Genomic DNA, 18,658 nt, shown 5'->3' with positions numbered 1-18,658 from the left:
TGACAATGGCATATGACAGAGATGGAGTACTCGAGTCCTGGACTCGGACTCGAGTCGGACTTGAGTGCCGATTTTCGGGACTCGTGACTCGACTCGGACTCGCGCACTGATTGACGTGACTCGGACTTGGACTCGTGAATTCATGCTGTATGCTTTCACACATTCTGCTTCCACATTGGAAAAGAGCAAAATGCTCATTATGTGGAAACAATATTGAAGAGAAGGCTCCGTAACACATTACTCTAAGGATCGAGTTCAGACATATAGGCTGTCTTGAACACTATCATCAGAGTAACGTGATCTAATCAATAAATAAAGATTCAGGGATAACACGAAAGCACATGGCTGCTTAACATGCATAATGACATCATTTTGCATGCTAAGTAGCCATGTGCTTTCTGGGGCTAAATCTTTATGGTAAACTGATTTAACCCGTAAAAGTTCCTTCAAAATAAGAGTCCAGATCTTATTACTATCAAAATAAAAGTGCAAAACGAAAACTTTACCATAGGAAAATATTGGCATACAAATATAATCACTTCTCTAAAAGGTAACTCATTTTAAATATAGTTTATTTATATATAATAATAATATTAATATTAGAAATAAGCTTTATATTTATATAGCACCTATTACAAGAATTGTAGCTAAACTCGCTTCACAGCAGTTCAATAGACAGGATAACAGCAATGTAGAGGAGCAGCTACATTTCAAAACATATATCCACGAAGATTAATACATGAAGACTTGTGACTCGGACTTGACTTGGACTCTTCTTAAGTGACTCGGAATTGGACTCGGACTCGAACACAGGTAATGATGACTCGGACTCGACTTGGACACTCCTTGGTGACTCGGACTTGGACTCGGACTCGACTACGACTCTCCCTTGGTGACTCGGACTCGGACTCGAAGAGTGGTGACTCGAGGGTGACATGGACTCGTGAATTGGTGACTTGACTACAACACTGGCATATGATGACACCCCATAATTGACATAGAGCTGTTGAGGGCCGGACCATTAGCCATAATTTGAAGTCTGGTGCTGTTTTGACCATTCTCATAGGAGTTACGACAACATCGTGTTTTTTGGCGAGGGATGCGTTGCCATGGAAACGGCATATAGTGAATTCTCAGATTTGACGTAGAGCTGTTGAGGCATGGACCGGTGATATACAAGTGAAGATTGGGGGACGATTGGAGTTACAGCGACATCGTGTTTTATGCCATGGTAACGCCACATTATACATCATATTTGATGTAGAGCTGTTCAGGGCCACAGTGTTAACCATCATGGGATGTTTGGTGGCGTTCTGAGCATGTCAGTTGGAGTTATGACATCATCGTGTTCCATGGCGAGTGAACGCCTAGCATCGAGTGAACGTGACATTTGGCGCCAAATCACGGTAAAATTAAAGTTTTGTGATATCGGTTTTTCGCCCATGTCTCAATACGCTACCCAACTAATTTGCAGTCGATCGGGTAAAGTCCCTAGGAGGATTTCGTTAAAGTACCAAGACGAAAAGGATAAATCGCGTTTTTTCCAATGCCAACTGTGTGCAGTCCAGTAAGTGAAGGAGACGGATCCCTGCAACTGCAGATTTACTGCCACAGATGGCTGAGAAAACAGTTTGAACCTTGTTCAAAACCTCATCCTGATTACGTGTGTGTGTGTGTGTGTGTGTGTGTGTGTGTGTGTGTGTGTGTGTGTGTGTGTGTGTGTGTGTGTGTGTGTGTGTGTGTGTGTGTGTGTGTGTGTGTGTGTGTGTGTGTGTGTGTGTGTGTGTGTGTGTGTGTGTGTGTGTGTGTGTGTGTGTGTGTGTGTGTGTGTGTGTGTGTGTCCTATGCTTACTTGTAATACTTGTAAATACAACTTTTGGCCCGTCATTTCAATTCCCCATTGTAACGACCACAGAGGGGGGGATACATTATATCCAGTCTCTGAATGTGTTACGTTATTATACGTGTTTGATTCTGAAATGGTATATATATATAAATATATGTGTGTGTATATGTCCGCATCTGTAGCCTGTTATTGTCTCATTATACCGCACTGTGAATTAATTAAAAGTAAATATATAAGTCGTCATGAACACAGTTCTGTCCATCAGACAGAGGGCTGCTGTGCCTCCTGTCATCATTAATGGACTTAATGATGGACCTCCTCTCTCCTCGGTTCCCCTCCTCGACTCCTCCGCTCGCATCTCCTGTGGGCGGGACTAAGACACGAGCATAGGAGTTGAGGATTGGAGTCGAGGAGAAATGAGAAACCTTCAGTGAGTTTGACGTCAGATAAATTAACAGAAGAAAACAGACAGGAAGTAAACACTAACGGGAACAGAAGAAGAAGACAGACAGGAAGTAAACACTAAAGGAAAAGCAGAAGAAGATAGACAGGAAGTAAACCCTAAAGGGAACAGCGGAAGAGGTAGTAAAATAGGAACACGGCATGGGCTCTGGAGTGTTTAAAGACTGGTTAATGGAAAAGAAAATGTGAACAGACTTGTACAGTTACAGAAAACTTCGATCAGTGCTGCTGTCATTTTAAGTTACGGGGCTATCGCCGCAGTTCCGGCCGTTTGGTACACAGTAGATCGGACGGTTTTTTTTTAGCAGAAGAAATACAACCATTTTCAATAAATACAATCATTCTCTATCAGTATTGTGAGTCAAGTCGTTGCATTATTTAGGTTGTTGTTGTTGTGAGTTGGGATACAGGTCGGGATCCTCCTCATCCCATCTGTGTTCTTTTTTCTTTTGCACATTATCCCCTTATTTATTATTCAAAACACCCATTTGAACTTTTTTGCAACTTTGTTCTTCACCTTAAGGCACGGACACACCAGGCCGATTATCGGCATCGGCAAGCGTCAGGCCGACGATGAGCGTCGACACGCCCTACTCAGATTGATGTGTCCCGCACCGTCGGGTCTTTTCAGCCGTGCCGACACCTTTTCGGCCGAAAACCGCATTAGGCCAAAGGCAGTCGGCAAAATAAATCCCTCTGATTGGCTGTTCAGCTTAGCGAATCAGTGCATGAGAAGCGAAACGGAAGTAAGGGACCCAAACAAACTATTAAGATGGCAAATCTGAGATTTAATTTAACTCCAGCTCTCGACACAGGTTCGGGAAAGCCCCATGAGCTTCTCGCTGTAAGGCAAGGGTGGGGAACTTCCGGCCCCCGGGCCGTATACGGCCCGCGAGACAATTTGATACGGCCCTCGAGGTACTCACGCAAAAAAGAAAAAAATTAAGAAATCTAGACCGCAAAAGAATTAAACAAGCGAGTGCCTGTTTTTCCTGGTCAGGGTCCTTGAACACAACACGAGCCTAACGTGTCATCACGTGGTATATGTCTCGTCCGACAGGGGTTTAAAGCTGCCGGAGAGCACCAGGACGTCACTCCGGGCCAGGACATCATAAATGTCAGTACCCATAAGGAGCCGTACACATGCCGCAGTTTTTTGCGTGGCTGTGTCTTTAGTTGAAAGCCCATTGGCGATCTGTTCATCTGTCATACTGATCATACAGTCAATAACTGTGTTGTTATTAGCATCTGGTTAGCTAGCAATGCTAACGAATATAAGAAGCTTGTTCTCCAACCAGTGAGGTAAATGCACATCTTTATATGATCATTATAGTTATACAAAAAATAAGAGAATAAAGTAAACGGGTATAAAATACTATATGACAGTAAAAAAAGTTGTTATTAATAAACAAGAATACAGTTTGAAAGGGGAGTGATTTGTAAAATATCCATAAAGAAAAAGAAAATCTGCTTACAGTTGTGTTTCATATGAGTGTTGAGAGATGTATCCATAGATCTCTTCATGTTGCTCTCAAAGTGCACCAGATTGATGCTTTTAACTTCAACATTTAAAAAAAAAAATCTTCCCGGGGGAACATGCCCCCCGGACCCTCCTAGAGGAGGTTAGGTCCCCCCCCCACACACACTTAAATCATATTCACATGGATAGGAAACTAAATTGCACACATCTTGTGTCCATATCTTTCTGTTTTGGTGGTCATGCCACAATCGTGCACGCGCGAGTCATGGTAAAATATCTGGATTAAGAGGTTGCTTTTTCTTTGCACAGCATGAAAGAAAGGCCAAATGAATGGGCTGTGATTTTAGTATTTTTAAGCAGACGTCAATAATTTGTCCGGCCCTCGGAGGATGCTGAAAAAATTGAAATGGCCCTTGAGAGGAAAAAGGTTCCCCACCCCTGCTGTAGAGTGAAAATGGAACGCACACGCTATTTGTTGTTTGTTTATATCACGCAGTCTGTTCTTCTTCTCTCGGTTATCACGCAGTCTGTCTTCCGGTTGTTGCCTCTTTTGAATGACGAATACACACTCCCACCGCCTGCTGGTAAGGAGAGTTATTGCCACTCACGCATGCGCAGTTCGTACGTGCTTCTTGGCCGTCGGCTGAAGTCTTTGCGGTGTGTTCCAGTGCGACACATGGCCAAAACGCAGAGACGCGAGGCGACGCAACAGTCGGGGTCCGTCTGTGTCAGTTCTTTGTTGTCAGATTTGTGTGTCCGGTCCTTTACTCTTCTGTCCTTACTCCATCGTATCGTTTAACTCATTGTGTTCAGATGGAGCTGAAGAAAGTTCATATTGTTTACACACACACACGACATCTAAAACAATATATGCATTCTATGTGACTCTCTGTAATGTGTATGTTGTTGTCAACAGTTGATTGTATACAGTATTTATTCTGGAGTTGTTGTATTAATCCTGTTGCCAGATAATGATGCTGATGTTTCCTGTACTCAGAGTGCCGCCTTGTTCTTCTCTTTGACGTGGTTCAGAACAATGCCAGTGTTCTCCGCCAATCCAGCCTTGACAAGCACAAGAGGTAATAACATAAATGATAAGAATAAAACACAAAAGTATTGTCAGTCAATCTGGTCATTTTTCAAAGCTGCACTACAATAGAGCTTATTCCTGGCATTTATTAAAGAACGAGCCACAAACTGTTAATTTAGCACTCATTTAATCAGAATCAAAATACCTTCATTAGAGAAATGTATGTTGTTATAGCAGAAAAAGAGCCACAGACAGCTTCATGTTACATATGTTACATATGGTGCATGCATTCAAAAATATTAAAGTAAAAAAAAGTTATGATATAATAAAAAATATAATAACAATTAAAAGTTACACAATTTACAAAATTCACATCCTGTAACAGTTCTTAGGATTTAGCAGCCAGGTATGTATTGCACAGTTATTAATGGCATATATATATATATTGCACATAGTTGGTTGGTATTTAACAGCAAGGTGTGTTATAGTCAGGGGTGCACATAACTGGTATGCATGCGCGGCAAAAATCTGAATTGCGTAATGTCACTTGTGTCACTACGCGCCTTTGCGTACCTCAAAACAAAACACATATTTCGTCTACACGTGTTTCTTGTCAACAGTCAATGGAGTAAACTACGAGACATGTCAAAATACCCAAAGACATTAAGCAGCTACGTTGCCGTTTCGCTCCCTGCAAAAAATCTTCAGACTTTCTGTGACTGATTGTGCTGGCCGAGCCGCGCAGGACATAACCGACGGACCTGTGAAGCTTTACAGGAGGCAGAGGCTTAGATCACCGGACAACACAGTTGGTCGCCGTGTGCACAGACAGGGTTAACGTCGGTATGAACAACAATAAGTACAGTACTTGAATAAGTGTATAGTAACTTCCCACATCTGAAATCAGATATGACTTCAAGTCATGTGATCATTTCTTAGTATTTGATCCTTCAACTTGGCCTCATGAAATGCAAGGACTTCACAGTTTTGGCAACAAGTTTTGAAGAAAGCAAATCGGAGGCTTAAAAAGAGACAGGAAGGTGCATCTTCATCATCTATCATGCAAGAAGTGTAAATGGAGGACAGTGAAGGAGACACTGAGGAGGACCATGCTTCATGTGGCGTGAGTACCAAACGCTGTCTCCTGGTACTCATCTGAGTAACTCATTCAAAAAGTGATGTGCACACCTGGTTATAGTCTGTGTTCTTGTGTGTGTGGGGGGGGTCTACTAGGGACTGTGCTGGTTGTATAGTCTGACCGCTGCAGGAAGGAAGGACCTGCGGTATCTCTCCGCGAGACAGCGAGGGTGCAGCAGCCTGTCGCTGAAGGAGCTGCACAGTGAGGACAGGGTGTCCTGGAGGGGACAAACACATTGTCCAGCAGGGAGGACAGCTTGGCTGCCATTCTCCTGTCTCCCACCACCTCCACAGTGTCCAGAGGACTCCCCAGGACAGAGCTGGCCTTCCTTACCAGTCTGTTCAGTCTCTTCCTGTCAGCAGCCGAGATGCTGCTGCCCCAGCAGGCCACACCATAGAAAATGGTTGATGCCAGAACAGAGTCAAAGAATGTCTGAAGGAGTGCCCCCTGCACCCCGAAAGACCTCAGTCTCCTCAGCAGAAAGAGTCAGAGCTGCAGAATTATCAGTCCAGTCCAGTTTATTGTTCAGATGAACACCCAGGTATTTGTAAGATGTCACAATCTCAATGTCTGCTCCCTGGATGTTCACTGGTGTCGGGGGGGAGTGTTGGTGCCGTCTGAAATCCACCACCAGCTCCTTGGTCTTCCCTGCGTTGAGCTGGAGGTGGTTCCTGTGGCACGAGAGGGTGAAGTCCTGCGTCAGCTCCCTGTACTCCCTGTCGTCCTCGTTGGTGATGAGGCCAACGATGGCGGAGTCATCAGAGAACTTCTGCAGGTCACAGGTTGCAGTGTTGTGGGTGAAGTCCGCAGTGTAGAGGGTGAAGAGAAACTGTGCCAGCACCGTCCCCTGGGGGGCCCCCGTACTGCTGATGATGGTGTCTGATTGACACTCCCTGGTCCTCACGTACTGTGGACGGTTGGTGAGGTAGTCCAGGATCCAGGAGGTGAGGTGGTGATCCACCCCTGAGAGCTGCAGCTTGTCCCCCAGGAGCGGGATGGTGTTGAAGGCACTGGAGAAATCAAAGAACATGATCCTCACAGAGCCCCCAGCCTTCTCCAGGTGGGAGAGGGAACTCTGCAGTAGGTAGATGACGGCGTCATCCACCCTGATGGCAGGCTGGTAGGCGAACTGCAGGGTGTCCATTGATGGTTTCACAAGGGGCTGAAGCTGTGATGTCAGCCCCACCGGCCGGCTGTTGAAGTCCTTGGGGTGAAGGGTCTTTGGCACAGGTACCACACAGTTTGTTGCACCTTTCACACCAACGCGGTTCCAGGGCCGGTTCGGAGCTCGAGCCTGATAAGCACCGTTTGTTCCTGTTCACACTGCAGCGGACCAAAAATGGTCAGTCTAGAAGCAAGAACCGCAAACGTCACGCTTACCTCGGAGGCGGGGGCAGGGTCGGGATCAACCAGAGCAATAACAGTTTTAGGCGAGTACGGCAAATAAAAGTTGTAAGAAGCAGTAGCGCTGAGCAAAGTGACTAGAACGCAACCACACACTTATACAAAGAACTCATGACTGATCAAATATATTGAAGAAGTTATTCAAGTCAATAAGATGATCATTAGTACTTATAGTCCAGCAGATATGTGAAAGAATTGTGCTTTTGATGATAAAAGCATGAAATGTGGCACACTGTTAAAGCCTTAAGGAAGATTTTTGGCTAGAGGGCCATAGCAAATGTGTCCAATGGCGCCAATGGCCATTGGTTGTTATTTTACCAGTAGTTTAGGATCTAGACCACCTAGGATCTTGATTCTGGTGGCTAATCCTACATTATCCTAATGGCTAATCCTACATCAAGGACGGAGAATGCATTGGTACTATTTAAAACATGCTAGAATGTAGCTAACTATATGTATCTGGTATTCAGGGAACAGAATACACAGTAAACTATTAACATATGTATTATGGTGAAGTCATACATGTTACATAATATACAGTGGGGCAAAAAAGTATTTAGTCAGCCACCAATTGTGCAAGTTCTCCCACTTAAAAAGATGAGAGAGGCCTGTAATTTTCATCCTAGGTACACTTCAACTATTAGAGACAGAATGGGGGGAAAGAATCCAGGAAATCACATTGTAGGATTTTTAATGAATTAATTGGTAAATTCCTCGGTAAAATAAGTATTTGGTCACTTACAAACAAACAAGATTTCTGGCTCTCACAGACCTGTAACTTCTTCTTTAAGAGCCTCCTCTGTCCTCCACTTGTTAACTGTATTAATGTCACCTGTTTGAACTCGTTATCAGTATAAAAGACACCTGTCCACAACCTCAAACTGTCACACTCCAAACTCCACTATGGCCAAGACCAAAGAGCTGTCAAAAGACACCAGAAACAACATTGTAGACCTGCACCAGGTTGGGAAGACTGAATCTGCAATAGGTAAGCAGCTTGGTGTGAAGAAATCAACTGTGGGAGCAATTATTAGAAAATGGAAGACATACAAGACCACTGATAATCTCCCTCGATCTGGGGCTCCACGCAAGATCTCACCCCGTGGGGTCAAAATTATCACAAGAACGGTGAGCAAAAATCCCAGAACCACACGGGGGGACCTAGTCAATGACCTGCAGAGAGCTGGGACCAAAGTAACAAAGGCTCCCATCAGTAACACACTACGCCGCCAGGGACTCAAATCCTGCAGTGCCAGACGTGTCCCCCTGCTTATGCCAGTACATGTCCAGGCCCGTCTGAAGTTTGCTATAGAGCATTTAGATGATCCAGAAGAGGATTGGGAGAATGTCATATGGTCAGATGAAACCAAAATAGAACTTTTTGGTAAAAACTCAACTAGACGTGTTTGGAGGAGAAAGAATGCTGAGTTGCATCCAAAGAACACCATACCTACTGTGAAACATGGGGGTGGAAACATCATGCTTTTGGGCTGTTTTTCTGCAAAGGGACCAGGACGACTGATCCGTGTAAAGGAAATAATGAATGGGGCCATGTATCGTGAGATTTTGAGTGACAACCTCCTTCCATCAGCAAGGGCATTGAAGATGAAATGTGGCTGGGTCTTTCAGCATGACAATGATCCCAAACACACCGCCCGGGCAACGAAGGAGTGGCTTCGGAAGAAGCATTTCAAGGTCCTGGAGTGGCCTAGCCAGTCTCCAGATCTCAACCCCATAGAAAATCTTTGGAGGGAGTTGAAAGTCTGTGTTGCCCAGCGACAGCCCCAAAACATCACTGCTCTAGAGGAGATCTGCATGGAGGAATGGGCCAACATACCAGCAACAGTGTGTGAAAACCTTGTGAAGACTTACAGAAAACGTTTGACCTCTGTCATTGCCAACAAAGGGTATATAACAAAGTATTGAGATGAACTTTCGTTATTGACCAAATACTTATTTTCCACCATAATTGGCAAATAAATTCTTTAAAAATCAGACAATGTGATTTTCTGGATTTTTGTTTTTCTCATTTTGTCTCTCATGGTTGAAGTATACCTAGGATGAAAATTACAGGCCTCATCTTTTTAAGTGGGAGAACTTGCACAATTGGTGGCTGACTAAATACTTTTTTGCCCCACTGTATATGAAATATTACAGGTTTTCAACTAAATGCAGACTTAGTTCTGAAAACACAGTCCACCACAGTGGCAAATGGCAGTGTACTGAATTGCTACCTTGACACATTCAGGAGGAGTTCACAACAAGCATGGGTCGCTTCTGGTAATGTGGTCCAGTAAACTTCCCATCCACCTGTGACCTTCCTCTTCCACCCCTAGTCACCTGGGGATGGGAGTTCAGGGGTTGCAAACATCCTCTGTCCCCAGCAGTGACCAGCTTGGGAGGCAGCTCTCTTTGTGTGCTGAATCAATGCTGCTTGTGTTGGGGGGAGTCCCTCAATTGTTCTACCTTTCTGGGTGAAGAATTGCTTGCGTGCCTGATTGACTGACTCCTGGCTGCTAGTGCGGTCATACAGCAATACCACAAATCGCTCCAGAGGCTCCATCCAGTTGTGTACGGAGTCTTGGGTGGCAGCTAAGGCACAGAAGGCTCTAGTGACATCATCAAACATCATCCATTTATCCCACGCCGTCTTCTTGCCCCTGCCACCAAAAGATGACACTGTCACATCCAGTAAATGCATGGAACATCGGTAAGGCTATGCATGGATCTGGACCTAGTGACCTCGCCATCTCATGAGCTGCTCAATGCCGAACACTCTTCCCAGCTCCAAAGGCAACCCACAGCAGTGATGTTGAGGGATTGGGCTGCTGTGATTGCCAGTACTACCACATCCGTGTCAACTGTACGTATTGACACCTTGCTATACCCTTCCTTCACAGCATCTCCTAGGTGCAGTAGGATGCGGGTATCAGCCTCCTCATGTGTGCATGTTGCAAGTACTGATTATTTGTATTATTATTATTTGTAATTGAGGGCTGCCACACTGGTTGCCAGGAAGAAGAACAGTTCAGCCTTCTTGTCTTCAAGGCGCAGAAACTCTGGCCAGTTTCCAGGAATGACACTGGATGGCTCAACGCGTCTATGAACTCCCTTCCCTCTCTTGCTGCGTGTTTCAGCCTTCAGACTTTTGGGGAAATATTCATCCCACACGACATCGACTCTGCTGACATGCTCCAGCTGAGACAGGATGTATGGTGAGAACGCTTTCTGCGCATAATAAAAAAACGTCGTAGCAGCACCAGGTCGTGGCATGTTCACAAGAGTAGGCCCATCAAGAATGAGGCCTTAACTGTGGGGTGGGATGCATTCTCTTGTAAATAAATCAGGTCCTCCAAACAGCCCACCAAGTCTGACTTCGTACCAGTTCTGAGCTTGCCCATTTGTGACAATGATGATGGACATGCCTGATTTTCAAGTTTATTATATTTCACATAATTAATCCCAAAAAACTCATCCAGACTTCCATCACGTATCTCAGATACAATGTACAGCCTAGAGAACAGAGAACAGTCATTCTTCAGAGATAAGAGCTGTTGTTGGGAGCTGGACTTCTCTCGGACTGGAGGCCGGCTGAATAGAGGGAAGTTTTTCCTTTTGATGGGATCTTTGATGGGCTTTGTCTGTTTGACCAGGCGCTCACTGACATACAGTGGAGGAAATAAGTATTTGATCCCTTGCAGATGTTGTAAATGTACCCACTTAGAAATGAATTAACAGTCTATAATTGTAATGGTAGGTTTAATTTATCAGTGAGAGTAAGAATATCAAAAAGAAAATCCAGAAATTGACATTATATAAAAGATACAATTTGATATGCATTAAACTGTGGGAAATAAGTATTTGATCCCCTTGCAAAACATGTGTTAGTACTTGGTGGAGAAACCCTTGTTGGACAGCACAGAGGTCAGACACTTCTTGTAGTTGGTCTCCAGGTTTGTGCACATCTCAGGAAGGATTTTGGTCCACTCCTCTCTGAAGTTCCTCTCCAAATCCTTAAGGTGTTGAGGCTTATTCTTGGCATCTCAAAACTTCAGCTCCCTCCACAGATTTGGGATTAAGGTCCGGAGACTGGCTAGGCCCCTCCATCACCTAAATGTGCTTCTTCTTTAGCAGCTCCTGTGTTGCCTTGGCCGTATGTTCAGGGTCATTGTCCTGCTGGAAGACCCATCCATGACCCTTTTTCAGTGTCCTGGCAGAGGGAAGGAAGCTATTGGCCAATATGTTACAGTACATGGCCCCGTCCATCCTCTTCTCGATGCAGGGAAGTCGTCCTGTCCCCTTAGCAGAGAAACACCCCAAAGCATAATGTTTCCACCTCCATTTTGGTCTCATCTGACCACATCACCTTCTACCAAGCCTTCTCTGAATCATTCAGTGTCAAATTTCAGACGGGCCTTTCATGTTCTTCTTGAGCAGGGGAACTTGCGGGCGCTGCAGGGTTTGATCCATTATGGTGTAGTGTGTTACCAATAGTTTTATTGGGTCTGTGGTCCCAGCTGCCTTGAGATCATTAACAAGTTCCTCCCTTGTAGTTCTTGGCTGATACCTCACCTTTCTCATGCTCATCAATAGCCCAAGGGGTGAGATCTTGTGTGGATTCCCAGAGCGAGGGTGATTGATTGTTGATTGATGTCCATTTTTTTCCCTTCCATTTCAGAATAATCACCTTCTCCCCAAGCTGCTTGATGATGGTTTTGTAGCCAATCCCAGCCAAGTGCAGGTCTACAATCTTGTCCCTGAGGTCCTTAGACAGCTATTTAGTCTTGCCCATGGTGGAGAGGTTGGAATCTGATTGATTGATTCTGTGGACTGGTGTCTTTTATACAGGTAACAAGTTGATACGAGGGGTACTTTCCTAAAGGAAATGAACTTATGAACTGTGGGAGCCAAAATCCTTGTTTTTTGCAAGGGGATCAAATACTTATTTCCCACAGTTAAATAATTGTTTACTGTATCTTTTATATAATGTAATTTTCTGGATTTTCTTTTTGATATTCTTACTCTCACTGTTAAAATAAACCTACCATTACATTTGTAGACTGTTCATTTCTGTGTAAGTGGGTGAATTTACAAAATCGGCAAGGGATCAAATATGTATTTCCTCCACTATAGGTGTCATACCCGTCCTGTCCGAGTTTCTCAATCTGGTTCAGAGTGTCAATGACTGCTGCATCTGCAAGGTCTCCAGTATCCAGTACAAGAATATATTCACTGCTTATTTCACAGAATGGATTGCCCATGTCTTATATAGCACCAATTAGTGCTTTAACATCTTGTTCAAATGCCATTTGCGCATGTTTGGTCTGCTCATGGTGCCGGGTGTCAGTCTTCTTGCTTTTCTCAGTGGAGGCCTCAAACTCCCCAACCACACGTGCCATCTCGGGGCCAGACACCATCCAGCGTCGCAGAGACAGACATCGATGGAATGACGAATCATGGCCACATATTTGGCCTGTTCGTAGAAGAGGGGAAGTAGAGAAGTGAGTGTGACACTGCTCTCTGGTATTGTATGACCGCACTAGCAGCCAGGAGTCAGTCAATCAGGCACGGAAGTAGCTCTTCACCCAGAAAGGTAGAACAATTGAGGGATTCCCCCCAACACAAGCAGCATTGATTCAGCACACAAAGAGAGCTGCCTTCCAAGCTGTTTACTGCTGGGGACAGATGATGTTTGCAGCCCCTGAACTCCCATCCCCAGGTGACTGGGGGTGGAAGAGGAAGGCCACAGGTGGATGGGAAGTTTACTGGACCACATTACCAGGCCTGTCGTGAACTCCTCTGCTGTGGATGCAAAAAGGGGTGCAATGGACAATGCAAATGTGTCAAGCCAGCAATTCAGTGCAGTGCCCTTTGCCACTGTGGTGGACTAAGTCTGCATTTAGTTGAAAACCTGTAATATTACATATATATGATTTAACATGTATTATTACTTCACCATAATAAACATGTTAATGGTTTACTGTGTATTTTGTTCTCTGAATACCAGATACATATAGTTAGCTACATTTTAGCATGTTGTAAATAGTACCAATGCATTCCACATCCTTGAAAATGTAGGATTAGCCACCAGAATCAAGTTCCGAGGTGGTAAAATAACAACCAATGGCGGCCATTTTTAAAATGGTCGCCATTGGCGCCATTGGACAAATTTGCGATGGCCCTATAGCCACAAATCTTCCTTAGGGCATGCACTAACAGTGTGCCAAATGTCATGCTTTTATCATCAAAAGCACAATTATTTTCAGATATTTCACATATCTGCTGGACTATTAGCTCTTTTAGCACTTAAAAAAGTCTGTTACCATACTGTCCTCTGCCAGTGCTGCTGTAACCTGTCTTTATCTTGTTTCTTTTCATATGTTTTTATTTTATCTTTTGGTTTATTTGGCATGTCCTCTATCGTGAACCAAAAAATTGCGACCCAGTTATTGTAATTTTTGTAAATGTGCAATGTCCCTTTTTAAAATAAGCTAATACATAAATAAATACTTTTGTAGAATACATTTGTAATAAACTTTCTTTACATTCCTAAGGTTTTTCACAAGATCATCTTACAATAGTGTAACAATAATGTTGTTGTCTTACCTCTTTAAGTATATCGGCTGAGAAAATGAACAAAGACTTAAAAAGTGTATTGTGGGATATGAATTCAACCAGATTTTAAATTAATATTAAATACCCTCAATAGCAATCAATAGTAATCACCCCGGGATATTCTGGTTACCTACATGTTAGGTTGTATTTACTGTTAATGACACAACTCTACTGTCTGTTTTTGGGACACATCAAGTCAAATGTCCATTAGAGTTGTCAATTGAAAAATAGCAAAATAAAAACGGATATCTTTGATTAATGATTTAAATTAGGGCTATTCAAGTGTTCGTACTGGGAAATTAATCTAGCTAATACTCTTAGAAATAGACCTAGATAATGCACCATAAATACAGTAGATATATATATATATATATATATTATAACAGTTTTTGGTAGGTACAGTATTAATAACTAGAAGCTCTCTGAACATTTTTTAAATTCTCTCCTCTCCAGTGCAGGACAGTTGGACCTGGAGAAGCCCCTGCAGACTGCACTGCTGCTGAGTTTGGGTGGAGTCGGCTCCATTGTGCTAAACCAGTGGCACAGCAGCATCCAACAGAACACACACAATCTGGCCCATGTACTAGACAGTATGTTTTGCATTTGCCTTTAAGTAAATCAACCTTATATATTGCAAGTTAGCCTCTTTAAACATTTAATTTATGCCTGTGGGGCTTTTCATGAGTTACAATTATATAATGTGTGTGTGCAGATCTGCTGAGGGTCAGACAGACCTCTGGCCAGAGCATCCAGGCCCTGAGGAGAGGGGACCGCTCAGCGACACCTCAGCACAAGGTTACAGGATCCTATGGTACTGTATTTCAAACTCATAACATCATTTAGCCTATTTACTATACACACATCCATGTCCGTCCATGTGTGTTTTATAATTGGTGCTTTACAGACAACACTTTCTCTGTATGTTAGGCTGTGGTCCCTTTGCTTTCTGAAAAGAGCACAGCTAGTGCATTAGGATGGTAATCATAGTGAAATATAAAGCTTCAATAATGTTTTATGAATACACAGATAAACACACATAGCGTTCTGGTCAACTGTACTAAAACAATATTCATGTGACTTATACAAAAGTATAAGAGTCCTATAGATGCTCTTGATTTGTTTTAACTAACGGGTTGACTGATAGCTTATACAACATAATGACTATCTATACTGACCTAAACACACCCAGAACATGTACTGTAAGGACTCATATAGGAGCTCTTTATATATATAAAAAAAAAAGATAACAATGATATCTGAAAAAGGAAATGGTGATAACAATTAAAGTACACATATACAAATATTGTGTAACTATTCTAACTTCTTCACTATGTATTTTGATTACAATTAATTTGCAAAGAAGGCACGAAACGCACCGAAATCAAAGTTAAAGATGCCTTTTTATGCATTTTGGAATTTCCTTTTCCTGTCGTGTGTTATATACACTTTTGTGCATGCAAATGGTCTGCAAAAGGCTAAAATCCCTGTTCTCCTACATAATGACATCACTATGTAACACTCTGGCTTCTATTGGTTAGAGCTCCAACACATTGTACATTATTTTCTAAGGGGTGGAACATACAGTATCTCGAAGCGGTTGACCAATCACAACAGAGCCATCTAGCAAACCAATCAGAGCTGACTGTGCTCTGGTTTCAGACAGAGGGGGATATGTCAAATTATTGAACCCATCCAATAATAACTTATTATTCTGCATGGACTACTATACATCATGACTGCAGTTGATTATTAGCTGTAACTATTATTTTGTGTGTGTATATATATATATATATACATACACACACACCAGGGTTTCCGTTAGCCGGTAATTACCGGTTTTTAGCTGGTAAAATTTATAAAAAACCGGTAAATTCAAAACCTGACGGTCAAAATGTCTGGTAATAATTAGGGAGGCTCCGATCGATCGGCCGCCAGTCATTATCTGCCGATATTCACTCTTAATAGTTTGATCGGTGCTCTCTATAAAGGCCGATCAGGAGAGCTGGATCTGATCGATATGGACATAAACGCGAGTGAAGTGTAACCGGAGCGAGAGAGAGATCAGATCAGCTGCTGAGTCTGACCGAGACACGCAGCTCTGCATAATCACCTGAAGCCCCGCCCTCTGTTTAGCGAGCTGCAGGAGAAACTGCTGTCAGGAGAGAGAGAGGGAGGGAGAGGATCCGTTTCTCCCGTGTTATTATTCAAAGTTGATGTAAACTTCTGAATAATGTACGTTATCTACTACAAGTAGTTTGTTTGAATGTAATAATTATGTTGTTTGTTGTTTGTGGAATCATTTATTGAAAAATGAATCTGAATTTTTCGATCTGTTACGATTATAAACTGAAGCAATATAAAAATGAGCCCGTGAACTGAGTTTTAAACTGAAGCATATCTGCTCATAGTCCGGTAATTACCTGCTAACGGAAACTCTGCTACACAACTATTATTATTATTGAAATATGACCGGTAAGTTTCAAATTAGTCCGGTAAAATAAATTCTGCCCGGACATTTGACCGGCGAGAAAAAATCCTAGCGGAAACCCTGACACACACATACACATAGTGAAAATAAATACAATAATAATAATAAAGTGACAATCAAATAAGAAATCAAATAAGATTAATAAATATAAAATACAATTCAGTTAAAAGCTAAATTAAAAAGGTGTTTCTTGAATTTGCTCTTAAAAATGTTAACGCTCACTGCTGCCCAGTTCCTCTGGGAGGCTGTTCCACAGTCGTGGGCCGTAATAATAAAAAGACGCCTCACCACGGGTCTTTGTTTTCACTTTGGGTATAATTAAAAGGTACCAGAAAACCTGAGGGTTCTAGAGGGCCCATAGGTTAAAACCAAATCCCATAAATAGCTAAGCCCAAGAACATTAAGAGCTTTAAAAACCAATAAAAGTATCTAAAAATGGATTCTGTTGCTCACAGGGAGCCATTGCAGGGACTTTAAAATCGGGGCAATGTGTGCTCTGTTTCTGGTCCTTGTTAAAACACGAGCAGCTGAGTTTTGCAGTAGCTGTCGCTTTGTAGTATCATTTTTAGGCGGACCAGAAAGTAGTGCATTGCCGTAATCGATCCTACATGTTATAAAAGTGTGCATTAGTGTCTCTGTACTGGCCTGAGAGAGAAACGGTCAAACTTCATGGCAATATTCATGAAATAATAAAATGCTGTTTTTGTTATATTTCTGATATGTCATGCTCAAAGCTCTGATTAAAAAATATCACTTTGTTCCCAACTTGTTGGCAAGGTTTTACATTTAATTTATGAAGTGTTGAACCAAATGTCTCTCTCTGAGCTCTAGAACCAACACTTAAGAGCTCAGTTTTTGGTTTACATTGGTTGATTGAGCACTAGAAATTTCTCAGTCATCCAATGCTTAATATCAAAAATACAGTTAAAAAGGTGTCATCAGCATAACTATGGAAATGTATGCCGTCTTCCCCGATGACATGTCCAAGTGGAAGCATGTAAAGATTAAAAAGTGTAGGACCTAAAATAGAGCTTTGGGGAACACCAGTCATTGTCAATAAAAGTGTATTGAGAAACCCCTAGAGTTTATTTTTGAGTATAGGTAGTCACAAGCTCCATCGGTCAATCCCTAGCTCATAACTAGTCATGCGCATTCATAAGCCATGTATTAATATTAATAAGAGTTGCATTCATGTCATGAAAATGAAATGCACTCAAATTTACCCTAAAGCACTAAAGATGTGGTCTCCACAAAAATGGATCATTCAAAGTATCAATCCAGCACAGCTGGATTGCAGTATAAGCCTCAGATATTGTTATTGATGTATTCGACTCTCCTCTGCAGATCCAGCTCTCCTCACTGACTCAAAGGAAGATGATGATGTTCACCACCAATTAATTCTCACACCATCAACCTTCAACTGCATTCTATATGGATTACCTAACCTAATAGTCTCGTAATATACTGGCTTTGCAATAGTACGGTATGCAAAAGCTAGTGTAGTGAGGGGGTTAGATATGTCATTAAACATGATCCTTTATTCTTCGTTTCTAAAATAAAATACTGACTTTACACTTGTTTTGTTTTTTTAATACTGTTGATATCACACAGCACACGCAAGTTATGCAACATGCCTGACTCGATAAAATAAGGCGAAAGCTCTCGGAGAGGGTAGCTTACGGAGATTCACTCGGAACATGTCTTGTATTATTAAAATAGCAATGTTACCACTGTAATCATTCTGACAAGTTGTACCTTTGGGATCTAAGCCTGGCAGAAAACACTGAATCTAATGTTTAGAGTGTAGCGCCCACCTCGGTCACCATGAATATTTCATTGATGTGGGTACTATTATACATTACAAAATTAATAAAAAATCTTAAATGAGAAATGAATACATGTTAAAGAGCAACATGCAGGTTTTTTTTTTAAAAGATTTATGCTTAACCTTGCCTGAAAATTACAATTAAAAAAAGTTAATGCAGGATTTGAAATGTTTTACGAGACATAAGGGCAGGAATTCAGAGGGGAAAGGAGCCGTTTTGAGCTCTGCTACTAAAAACTGCTTTTTTTTAACGTCATATTACGTCACATGGGGGAGTAACTTTCTCGGACTCCTTCTCTGCCCAATCCGCGGTAGTAGTTTGTAGTTGGTTTGAGGGGTTGTGATTTAGTGAGCTGGTATTTTTTCGGTA

The 18,658-nt window shown here is 42.4% G+C and overlaps 1 protein-coding gene across 2 annotated transcripts in view; it reads left to right on the top strand.

The window, feature by feature from the left end:
* The window catches only part of LOC117460150 (cilia- and flagella-associated protein 46), a 158,691-nt gene extending 140,656 nt beyond the window's left edge, over positions 1-18,035 (top strand). For both annotated transcript variants that reach the window (XM_034101408.1, XM_034101407.1), the window contains exons 56-59: positions 4,786-4,867; positions 14,429-14,565; positions 14,688-14,786; positions 17,808-18,035. In XM_034101408.1, the coding sequence (XP_033957299.1) occupies positions 4,786-4,867; positions 14,429-14,565; positions 14,688-14,786; positions 17,808-17,923 (434 nt within the window). In that variant the 3' untranslated portion in view covers positions 17,924-18,035. The remainder of the gene's footprint in view (positions 1-4,785; positions 4,868-14,428; positions 14,566-14,687; positions 14,787-17,807) is intronic.
* The last annotated feature ends 623 nt before the right edge of the window (positions 18,036-18,658 follow it).

Source organism: Pseudochaenichthys georgianus, chromosome 15 (assembly GCF_902827115.2).
Source record: "Pseudochaenichthys georgianus chromosome 15, fPseGeo1.2, whole genome shotgun sequence".
NCBI lineage: Eukaryota > Metazoa > Chordata > Actinopteri > Perciformes > Channichthyidae > Pseudochaenichthys > Pseudochaenichthys georgianus.
The sequence above is the reverse complement of the archived record's forward strand: the minus strand, read 5'-3'. Positions and strand labels throughout refer to the sequence as shown.